Raw genomic sequence first — 12,053 nt, 5'->3', positions numbered from 1 at the left:
ACGAGCTTGGCTGCTGTGATAATATTATATTGTAGAGGGGAAAGTTTAGTAAGTGGAAGGCCGATTAGTAGGGAGTTACTATAGTCGAGATGAGAATGAATCAGAGAAACTATTAGTGTTTTAGAGGTTTCCACTGTCATAAAAAGTCAGATTCTGGAAATATGTTTGCTGTGCATGTGGCAGGAGCGTGCAACTGATTGTATATACCGGTGCAAAGGAGAGGTCGGAGTCCAGCATAACCCCAAGACAGCGGGCCTGCTGCCTCAGGGTTGTGGTGATCCTACAGACAGAGATGGAGAGGTCAGGGTTGGGTCGGTAAGTAGATGGTGAAAGATAAGTTCAGTCTTGGAAAGATTAAGTTTCAAGAAGAGAGAGAACATGATGGTGGAGACAGCAGAGAGACAGTCACTAGTGTTTTGGAGTAAGGCAGGGGTGATGTTACCTGCAGAAGTATATAGCTGGGTGTCATCAGCATAAAGATGATACTGGAAACCAAATCTGCTGATGGTTTGTCCGATGGAGGTAGTATAGAGAGAGAAGAGAAGAGGACCTAGGACTGAGCCCTGAGGAACCCCGACACTGAGAGGAAGATGAGAAGAGAAAGATCCAGAAAAGGAGACACTGAAAGCCAGAGAGAGAGGAAGAAAACCAAGAGAGGTCCGTGTCCTTCAGGTCAATGGAGCGAAGCATCCTGAGGAGGAGCTGGTGGTCCACAGTATCAAACGCTGCTGATCGATCCAGAGGAGCGAGGAGAGAATAGTCACTTTTGGCTCTAGCAGTGAGGAGACTTTAGTAAGAGCAGTTTCAGTGGAGTCTGGTAACCAGATTGTAGGGGGTCAAGGAGAGAGTTGGCCGGTTAGTTCTTGGCACCAAGAATCGATCTGCTCCACAGCCCCTCCCCCTCGTTCTTAATGCCTATTGGAGTACTCAACCAATAGCCTGCAACAAATCTTACTCCTAGCAGAGGGGGAGGAGCCGTGCTTCAGATAAATACTGAGAGCTAAGGGCACAGCAGTGTGAGGACACCCCACCATTGCATAGTGGAGCTACAGTTCTGTAATATAAATGCTACTAGTAACAACTACACAAGTAAATATCTGCTTGCAGTTTTGTTAGGTTCCCTCTTAAAGAAATCTGCCAGCAGTTGGGGCAGTCACCAGATTTTAACTCAATTAACTACCAGCTCTGTCAGGGAGGGGATGAAATGTCCTTTCTAGAATTCCCTCTTTTATGTGAAATCTCATCCGTTACCTATAAAATAAAAAAAAATGTGAAAATGAGCAGAGAAGAGTCGTATTTTGGCTGAGATGAGTCAATTTTAAGGCTGTCATCTCAGACGCCCCTATCTTCAGTTCTATTGGACCCAGAAACCTAGAAAGATACTTGTATCAAATTAAAGATAAGAATCTCAACTTACATATTTCATCAGGCTTGTGGTTCTATGATCTATAGAACTGGAAAAACTAGTGACAGGTTCAATATAGAGCCCTAATACTAACTGACACCCTTCTTTTTGCTAAAAATTGTTTTCCTTACATCCCCATAAATCAACTTTATCTTATATTACCTGGCATCAAAGGGGTCTTGACCTGCTTGGCCGGCCCCTCCCATCTACTCCTTCCCATGCCTTATGCCTGCTTACTATTCGGCAGTTCATGTCATGTGAACAGGGTGATGTCATCCTTTACATTTGCAAAACATACCCTATGTATGTATCTGATCTACTCCTCCCCATCCACCATGGAGGCTGCTGTGATTTCATGTGATCCGATACATACATGGAATGCATTTTGCAAATTTAAAGAGTATAGGACCTTAAATGACATTACCCCGGTCACATGACCTGAATGTAACACAAGACAATATTTCCTGTAAGTAAATATAGCTGTATATGTCTTTAGTTGAATATTGGTAGACGGCCCCTAAGTAGAGGGAGGCAGGGCAGTGAATTTGAAGAGACACAGAGCTGTCAGAATAAGGGGGCGTGGTCCACTGGCAGCCTGGGAGGGGAAAAGAGTCAAAGACAGGAGATAGGAGTCAAGTGAGCAAGTAATTTGCATATTTAAAAAAATGGCTGTAATTAAAGAGTTTGGGGGCTGGTTAAAAAAAAATAAACATTTACTTACCTTTGTGGTCCCTCCCGGCGTCCTGTGCTGCTATCACTCCGGTCCGGGCCCCATTATAGAACGCTGGGAGTAGGAACGGGTGGGCTTGGCCAGCCGGAAGCTGAACACAGGCACGGCTTTCATGCCCCTGTATGTTTACAAGGGGCACATCCCGGAGTGATTGCATTGCGGGACCCTGGGAGGGACCATGAAGGTAAGTAAATGTTTGTTTTTTAACCAGCCCCCTCCCGGCCACCAATAGCTTCCTTTATGCTCTCGGACAACCCCTTTAAGGTACAGAGCCCTCACTGCAGCTCGGTTAGTTGGTATGGAGAGGACTTGTAACCCTTTACCAGCAGGCAGTGTTGGTTTGGGGGATACAAATCTGGTGACAAGTCATCTTAAAGAACTTCGGTGGTAGTTGGATCTTTATTTCCAGCTATAGACCTCTGCACATGTCAGAGAATAGAAACCGCAGGGACCAGGACCAGATAACGTCGGGTGTGTACAGTGTTGGGTCGGGGTGTCAGATTATCTTCCCCTCCATTCCTGGAGAGCGGAGATGAGCTTCCTACACTGTGATGAAAGCTGCCGCCTCTACGTAAGGAAGTCATGGTGTTTTTTCTTCCTTGGACAGGAAAGAAAAGAGAAGGAACAAAAACTTCTCCGAGAGAAGCAGGAAAAAGAGGTGGAGGAGCAGGAGAGGCGCATGATAGAGGAGAAGAGCCGCGAGCGTTACCGGGAATGGCTGCGGAAGAAGAGGGACGAGGAGCAGGAGAGGAAGAGGCGGCAGAAGGTCAGCACCATATTGGGGGGCAGAACCAGTTTAGCTTCTCATGCAATGTTAATATTGGTTACCCCCTGCCCATGTATTATAAAGGGGTTCCCCGCCAGCACCTACAGTACCACTCCCTTCACACAGGATACACGGGACCCCTGTTCTTGTAATTGATGGGGTCTTGCGCATAAACTATCTACCATCAAAATCCATCATGATAAACCAGGGACACCTACTCTTAGATCCGGGCACCGTCACTGTCTTCTAAAATCAACTTTTAAATTAATTCTAATGAGGGGTGTTACCAGAGCCCCTTGGTTCTATAGATTCACGGCTGTTACAATGAGCATAATATTTCTCCCCCTTTCCCCCCTGCTCTATCCCTCCTCCCTCTGTCTGTGTAATCTACCTGCTCTGCTTGTTGTAAAAACCTGTGAATCTACAGCACTGAGGGACTCTGGTAAACCTTAACATTTATGCTAATAAGCCTGGAGGGCACTCAGGGTTGTTACCAGAGCATCATCCTTGCTGTAGTTTTACAGGTCGTTATACTGTGCAGGACCATACCGCCCTATCTCTGTGTTCTGTAATCTTGCACAGTGAGATGGGGGGGGGGGTGCTCTTGCACAGTGTAACAGCCTGTGAAGCTGCTGCACGGATGATCTCTGGTACACTCCCAGGAGTAGATTGTAGAAGGAAGGAGGCCATGAATAACAAATATAAGAAGACTATGAGTAAGTGTCCCTGGTTTATCACGATGGATTTTGATGACTTTGTCCGGGGTGGTTGTCTCTATCCTAAGGAGGCTCTTTTCAGGAAACCCCTTTAAGAAATGCCCTATGCCGGTTACATGAGATCCGTCTTCATTCTCAAACAGATTTGTGTTGCTGTGGGATATTTAGCAGGTAGAGCCCCCACCCCCCAGCTCCTTGCGGTCGACCGATGAGCCCTTTCATGTTTAACCGTTGTGTGACCGCAGCACATTCCAGTAACCAGGAATTACAATCCCACCCGGAGACGGAGAGGATATTAATAAGTTCCATGAATACATTTATGGAGCGTTTGTAAAATGGCAAGTTAGAAACCCGCACGGAGGCGGAGGGCCCGCAGGGGGATCTATGGATCTTTTTTTAATGACCTGTGTGCTGATCAGTACCAGACCTGAGCTTACACATCACACTAGCGGCTGTAGGGGGCGCTCATTACATGGCTTGTCTAGCCGGATCCTGTCCTCTGCTCCTGTCCTTCATAGGGTTGTTATTGGGATGGGCAGATGTAACGACGTGTCTTTGTGCAGGAAGAAGAGGAGAGACGTTTCGCTGAGCAGAAAGAGAAGAAGGAGAAGGCGGAGCGGATGTTCAGCGAGTGGTTGGAGCAGGCCAAGAACAAGCCGCGGCCTACGCTCAGCAGCTACGGCTATGTCAATGGGAAATTAACAGGTGTGTACCGGAGCGGGCGTCCTAAACCCAGAACTAGTTGTCATATAGGGCATATATTCCCGTTTTTGCTTGCCAAAACCACTCCCCCTGGTGTGGGTGGGGTTTTCAAGGAGCTCATTTATTGGCCAAATGATTTTGCCACTCAATGTGTACAACTATGCGCCGGCCAATAAACAAGACACTTGAAAACCCCTCCCACTACATTTGGGGTGTGGCTTTGGAGGCTATAGACACACCCCTAAAAGGTCTAATTAGTTTGACATCTACTTACCTGACCTGATTATTGTAATATCATCGGAAATGGCTCCTGCAGCTCTAGTCTATGACACGTAGGGCCGGTTACAACTGCAGCCAATCGGACGTCTCGGCTGTGGCCCCCGACACCATTGGCATGACCGGTCACAGCCCTTAATGTCACTAGATATTATACTGACTAAAACAGCATTTTATCAAAAGTGCCGTCGAAACTGGGACGGAGGGGAGAGGTTAATATTATGTTTACGTTGGACCACCCCTTTAAGATTTTACCAAACGAATAAGGCAAGGGATATCCTCTCTGTCACAGGATCTAATTTATATCAACATTTTCCGTTTGGTAAATTCTTAAAGGGGTTGTCCAACTTAAACATTGCTCTTTAAGCGAGGATCATTATTCATTCTTATTTCTTAAAGCATTCTGGATACTCCTGGATACCCCTTTAAGAGATGCCCCACTGTATCCAAGAAGCTTAATTTTGCTTTTTTTTTTTAAATTTCATTTTAATGGACGCAATTTCAATCATCTTAAAAGGTTTAGATAATGTAAGTTCTTCTGCTTCAGTCTCTGCTTAACACTCTCTAAATCTGATACCAACAGTGGGGGAGATTTATCAGAAGTATCTAAGAGCAGGACTGTTCTAGTTGTCCATTGCGACCAATCAGAGCTCAGCTGTCATTTCCACAGCTGTTTATAAAATAAAAGCTGAGCTCTGATTGGTTTCCATGGGCAACTGGAACAGTTTTACCTCAGAAACTTCTTATAAGTCTCCTCACTGTGAGACTAACGTACAATTAAAGGGGTTTTACCTTTAAAGACCCTTTTTACAGGATAAGGGATTGGTGTCTGGTTAATCTGGGAATCCAACCGCTCACAGAGATCATAACAAAGGGGTCTTAAAGGAGGTTGAAAAACATGGCTGCTTTCTTCCAAAAACAGCGCCACACCTGATTTGGGGCTGTGCGTGGTATTGCAGCTCAGCTCCATTCATTTCTATACAGCTGAGCTGCAATACCAGCACAAACCATGGTCAGGTGTGGCGCTGTTTTTGGAGGAAAACCGCCATTTTTTTTTCAACATGACAACTCCCCAAAGTCACTTAAAGGAGACACAATATGAATGGATATGGCGTCAGCAATTTACAATCCATGTCTTATTTTTGGTGGCGCGGTAACTCGATACATTTAGTTTACTATTTTTTTAACACAACCCTAAAAACAAATGTACACAGATTTTTTTTTTCCATTTAGCGTTTTACTAGGTGTAGTGTTTTCCTCGTGGTAAATACATTTACGGCCTGTGTGGAGTGGAGACGGGCCAGGCATGCTTTTCATACCGTCATTGGAAGCTCATAAAGTGCTGACAGTTTCCATTGGCGTCTCAAACACCCCGTCCCACCCCCCTCGGCTGTGTGTAACATATGCCAGAGCTTACATCGGGGTCTGGAGCCGCGTCCTCATGGCCGACGCTTCACACATTCCTGCTGTCAGCCACTGTCTGGAGAGGGACCATGGCCCATCAGAGGTCAGCGCCTCCGTCCTCATGGTCCCTCCGGGTCTGGGTTTGGATCTTGCCACGACATTTGTCACCCTTGTACTAGTGGTTGACAGACGGATAACCTTTCATGGTTCAGCAAGAGGCAGAGAGAGACATTCTAAAAAAGGCTTAAAGGGATTGTCCACTTCACCTCATGTTTTTGTAATGTGTGTGTAAGTGTGTGTGGGACAGGATATGAAGTAATTTACCAATATACATATATTAATAGTTCTGCTCCGCTTTCTTGATATGTAAAGTGTATTTTACCTCATCAGACAGACATTCCTGACTATAAAATGGCCGCAGATGGAGAGTCATGTGATCTCTATCTGCCCATGAACAATCGCCCTGCCAGGACCTTACATCATATGGTCTTGGCAGGGCGATTGTTCGGCTGAACTTTGAATAAAAGTGAGTTTCGGGTACCTGAATGTGACCACCTACTGGTAACATCCGCAATCAGTGCTGGCACCGTTATTGCATGTTAAAAAGGAAATCGACCTTGAAATGAAATGATCACTGGGGATCGCAGCCACCGCACCCCCTTCAATTACACATGTTATGTATGTATAGGAAAACCACTCCTATAGTTTCCTAATAGTAGCATAAATATTTGGGTGCAACCCATTGAATTCAACAGGATCCACCAGGGATGTTTAGGAAGGGTGACTCTCACCTATAACCTCATCATTGGGAAGCACAACGTGCGGGTCTCTACTACTGTCATGACCTCTCCTGTAATTACGCGGCTTTCTTTGTTTCTTTTAGGCTATTATGATGGAAGTTCCTATCCCGCTCCAGGTTTTTGTAACCCCATTCCATGGAAACCTATTCCCATGCCGCCACCCCCGAAAGAGAATGTCAGAAACCCGTCTGGGAAGAAGAAAAAGAGACCCGTATCCCACCAGCTGTACAGATCCAGCCCCTCCATGGTGTGCAAGCCAAAGGACAATCTTCACGTTGGTGGCGGGATGTTTAGAAGATAGAGCGGACGACTAGAAGATGGATGGGGGGGGGGCTTTCTGGGGTCACCATAAAATCCATTGGTTACTAAGGAGGTGGGAAATAAGGAAAATAAGAAGGAATAGGGGGGAGATTTATCCGAAGGGTCTGAGAGGAGAACTGGCAACCAATCAGATTTCACTTTCGCACAGCTGTTTAGGAAAAGAAAGCTGAGCTCTGATTGGTTCTAATTTCTCATTGCAACCATTCTGCTATCAGACATTCCTGAAAAATCTGGCCCTTTTAGTGGTGTGGTGGGGCTCCCATAGTGCCTCATGGACAACAATAGCGTTATCATATTACTTGCACGTGTGACTCCTGGGACCGGTTATTAGTACATTGATTAAGGTTGTGTGGACCCGAACTGTAGCATTCAGGTCTATGTCAAATATTGTGGGTTTGGGTCCCCGAACCAAGACTTAAGCCAGAAGTTCTGGTCCAGCATTCAGGCTCGCCTCTACCCAGGGGCGTAACTACAGGAGTAGCAGCCATAGCAGCTGCTATGGGGCTTACAGTGTCAAGGGGCCCCAGCATCTGGGTTATTGGGTGTGTATATGCTGTATGTATGTATATTGTATTGTCTGTTTTCGCACATATATCTGTGTGTATATGATGCATGGGTTTATATGATACTGTATGTGTGTATACATTGTGTGTGTGTGTGTGTATATACTGTGCGTCATTCTAACTCACGTGTGAGTATACAAATATGTTTTGTTTTTTTTTAAGCGGGAATGTAGGCCCCATTAAGAAATCTGCTATGGGGCCCTGAATCGCCTACTTAAGCCCCTACCGGTAACACCCACAATTGGTGCCTGTTAACCTTAACACCACAACCATTTTCTCTAGGATTATCATTCCCTAATGACATATGAGCCACCATCAATTAAAGAAAATCTACCATCAAAATCCATCATGATAAACCAGGGACATTACTCATAGATCCAGGCACCGTGACTGTGGTAATCTTCTTATATTTGTTATCCATGGCCTCCTTCCAACCATAAATTATGCTAATGAGTCAGAATGGCTCCTGGGGGTTGTTACCAGAGCCCCTAAGTGCTGCAGCTTCACAGGCTGTTACACTGTGCAGGAACACTTCACCTCCCCTACCATCAAAATCCATCATTATAAACCAGGGACATTACTCATAGATCCAGGCAACGTGACTGTGGTAATATTCTTATATTTCTTAGCCATGGCCTCCTTCCTTCTAATATCAACAGAATAGCTCCTGGGGCTTGTTACCAGAGCCCCTCAGTGCTGCAGCTTCACAGGCTGTTACACTGTGCAAGAACACTTCACCTCCCCTACCATCAAAATCCATCATGATAAACCAGGGACATTACTCATAGATCCAGGCACCGGGACTCTGGTAATCTTCTTATATTTATTATCCGTGGCCTCCTTCCCTTTAAAAGCAACTTTCAAAATTCTGCTAATGAGCCAGAAGGGCTCTTTGGCTGTGTTACAAGAGCCCCTCCGTACCGCAGCTTTATAGGGTCTTACACTGTCCCACTAAACACAAAAGAAAAGATACTGTATCTCTCATAGCATATTACAGGATACAAGGTCACAGGCCAACACGTTTCCAGCACTCATTTATGGCTCATGATGTTATGACTAACAGCGGTTTACATTGGATTATGTATCCGGAATAAAGACAAATTTTAAATATCCCTGGACAGACGCTGAATGTAATCTCTCTTTGCCATACAACTGTCTCACACACCCCTCTGCTCCATCAGCACTTCCCCCTTCTCTCTGCCTGAGGTAATCTCAAGCAATGGGAGGAGGGGAGTGCACAGCATGAAGGTCTGTGAAACCGAAGCACGGAATATCTGGTAACACCCTTCCTAAAGCACTTCTGACTCATTAGCATAATTGTAAAAGTTGATTTTGGAACTCTCTTTTGCCATCCGTTGAGAGCAGGAAGGAGGAGTGTGTAGGACTGAGATAACAAGGGGAAATGTGATTCTGCACAGTGTAACAGCCTGTGAAGCTACAGCACAGAGGAGCGCTGGTAACGCCACCCATAACACTTTTGGCTCTTAAGTATAATTTTCAAAGTTGATTTTAGAAGGAAGGAGGCCATGGATAACAAATATAAGAAGATTACCACAGTCACAGTGCCTGGAGTTATGACAAAATATCACTGGTTTATCATTATGGATTTTGATGGTAGATTTCATTTAAAGGGTTAACGTGCGCAAATGGTGCCAGCGCCGATTGTGGATGCTTCCGTTGAATCATCACATTCAGGTACCCAAACCGAACATTTGTTCAGAATTCTTCCAAACTCTGCGAACACGGACCTGAACAGAGCCGCCCATCCCTAAAAGTTAACACTTGATCCTCACCACTTCCACTCCAGTTGGGCCTGGACAAATGGGTCGCGCTAATGGAAAAGAGTAGATGAGGACGCCTCCCTTGGTAACCAATAGATTTTCCTGTTAGCCTGAAAAACCCCTTTAAGATTATAACTACAAGAACCTAATGGGGGGGGGGGATTAAGAAAAAATTGACAATAGTGCAACTTTGCAACTTTTTAACCCTTTTTCTCAACCTAACTTTCTCTAAAACATTATTGTTATAGCATAAAATCTGTGCCAGCTGGAGTTTGTAGCACACGGACGACCAAGAGATTATTAAAGAAAATCCACCATTTGATTTCATGCCTTATGAAGCAAACGTACCTTGAGAATGCTGTAGCGACACTGATGCAGAAACATATCTTGTTTAATCCCTGAGCTGAGTGCTTTTGCTGAATAAACAATTATAAAATTCAGGACCTTGGGAAAGCTGGATCCAGATTACATACGGAGCTTTCTGAACAGCCAAGACGAGACTAATCAACCTGAGCTGCATCACTTATACACAGCAGCTGGGGGATGGTGCAGCAATTGATTATTCTGCCTGGCAGGGAGAACCGTGATTACTTCATTCTCTGGTGCAGTGCATAACTAATGTGAGAGGAGAAGCCAAGCCCAGGCAAAGGAGCGACAGAGCTTCATTATCATAATTTTATAATTGTTTTTTTTCACTCGGTTCAGGGATTAAACAAGATATGTTTCTGCATCAATGTAGCTACAGTATTCTCAAGGTGTGTTTGGTTCATAATGCTGGGTTAGGTTTCCTTTTAGGCCTTGTTTATTAAGATGAGTCGCTTGCTCTTCTACCAGCGGATCCCTGCTGACTACAGCTGTACATCTATATCTATAAGCATAACGATGCCCATTGCTGGAAATTCCTCTTAAATCTCATTTTACGAGAGGGATTAGAGCGGTTTTAGGATTTGGTGTGACATTTATTGTGTGTCGGAGAAGGTAACGTTGTATAAAGTAGTTTATGTATCTGACTTGTAGGAATGTTAGGGGATTATCCTATTGGTGGTAATAAGACCGTGCAAGGTACCGGGATATGGGGCTGAACTATTTGGGGTTGAATTCTACATTGATAATTGGCAAACCCAAAGTCACTTGTGTACTGCTTGTGGTACCAAGTTACCATATCCTATGGAATCAGTATGGACCAGTATAGCTGAAGGTATGGGTGGTCATGTGTGAACTGACCCTTGAAATGGTTTATGCAGCAAATAATTGATATTGTTTGTGGAATTAAAAGTTAAAATTAAATTAAAATTAAAAGTTCTGCAAATTACTGATATACTTTCTGTATCAATTTCTCTTTGTTTTCTAGATCTCTGCTTGCTGTCAGTCTGTAGGAAGTTTCATTGTTCACTTCCTGTGGATAGAAAGCAGTCCCTTGTCATGTGATGTCACACAGGTGCATGGCTCGTTATATATCCCTGGTCATGTGATGTCACACAGGTGCATGGCTCGTTATATATCCCTGGTCATGTGATGTCACACAGGTGCATGGCTCGTTATATATCCCTGGTCATGTGATGTCACACAGGTGCATGGCTCGTTATATATCCCTGGTCATGTGATGCATACAGGTGCACGGCTCATTTTATAACAGGGTAATTAGAGCTTCGTGTTATAACGAGCTGTGCACCTGTGTGACATCACATGACCAGGGATATATAACGAGCTGTGTACCTGTGTGACATCACATGACCAGGGATATATAACGAGCTGTGTACCTGTGTGACATCACATGACTAGGGACATGATCACATGATCATATCCCACAGGAAGTAAACAATGAAGCTTCCTATAGAATGACAGCAAGCAGAGATCTAGAGCTACACAAGCAATTGATACAGAAACGCATAACTTTTCATTACGCAAACAATATCAATTACTTGCTGAAAGTAGACAATCCCTTTAATCACCTGGTTCACAGTTTAATGGGGTTCTATAACATAAAAAAATGTCTCTTTATTCTAAAACTGGAATGATATAATTGATGAGTCGTCTCTTTTAGACAACCCAGTCTTGAAATAAGGGCCTACAGGAGAATTTATGAATTGCAGGTCCAAAAGTTTAGAGCCTCTAAGAATGAAAGGGGAAGGACCTACAAAAGAGATGGAAGGTCCTTCGGGCAACCCTCAATGTTTTGTAGAGGCTGCTCAGAAACCAGCGCCCATGGGTAATATAACTCCTCACCTAAGAGGCAATTATTGCCTTAAAATATGTTTTATGGATAAAATCCCTTTTAATATTTTGCTTTGAAATGTTGTTTAGTTATCTGTTTGCTTTAAAAAAAAAATTCTAAGAATTAAATTATTTTACTAGAATTCTTTAAAATATTTTTGTACTTTTGATAATGCATTTTTTTTATTGTTCTTAACATTTGTAATAAAAATAACATTTTTAAAGTGTTTTCAGTTTACATTTTTAATAAAATTATTATGCTGTCACAGTTTATAGATCAGCTAGCCTATCTAACATGCTTTGCTATCTGCAGTTTGTACATAGGGGCAGATTTATCAAGCTGTCTGAAAGTCAGAATATTTCTAGTTGCACATG

At 44.0% G+C, this 12,053-nt stretch overlaps 1 protein-coding gene across 4 annotated transcripts in view; it reads left to right on the top strand.

Moving 5' to 3' along the window:
* Positions 1–11,787, top strand: part of CCDC34 (coiled-coil domain containing 34) — a 30,143-nt gene extending 18,356 nt beyond the window's left edge. For all 4 annotated transcript variants that reach the window (XM_072118555.1, XM_072118554.1, XM_072118552.1 and 1 more), the window contains exons 5-7: positions 2,743–2,901; positions 4,181–4,322; positions 6,883–11,787. In XM_072118555.1, the coding sequence (XP_071974656.1) occupies positions 2,743–2,901; positions 4,181–4,322; positions 6,883–7,100 (519 nt within the window). In that variant the 3' untranslated portion in view covers positions 7,101–11,787. The remainder of the gene's footprint in view (positions 1–2,742; positions 2,902–4,180; positions 4,323–6,882) is intronic.
* Positions 11,788–12,053: the final 266 nt, after the last annotated feature.

The sequence above is a fragment of the Engystomops pustulosus genome, chromosome 7, assembly GCF_040894005.1.
Source record: "Engystomops pustulosus chromosome 7, aEngPut4.maternal, whole genome shotgun sequence".
Classification (NCBI taxonomy): domain Eukaryota; kingdom Metazoa; phylum Chordata; class Amphibia; order Anura; family Leptodactylidae; genus Engystomops; species Engystomops pustulosus.
The sequence above is the reverse complement of the archived record's forward strand: the minus strand, read 5'-3'. Positions and strand labels throughout refer to the sequence as shown.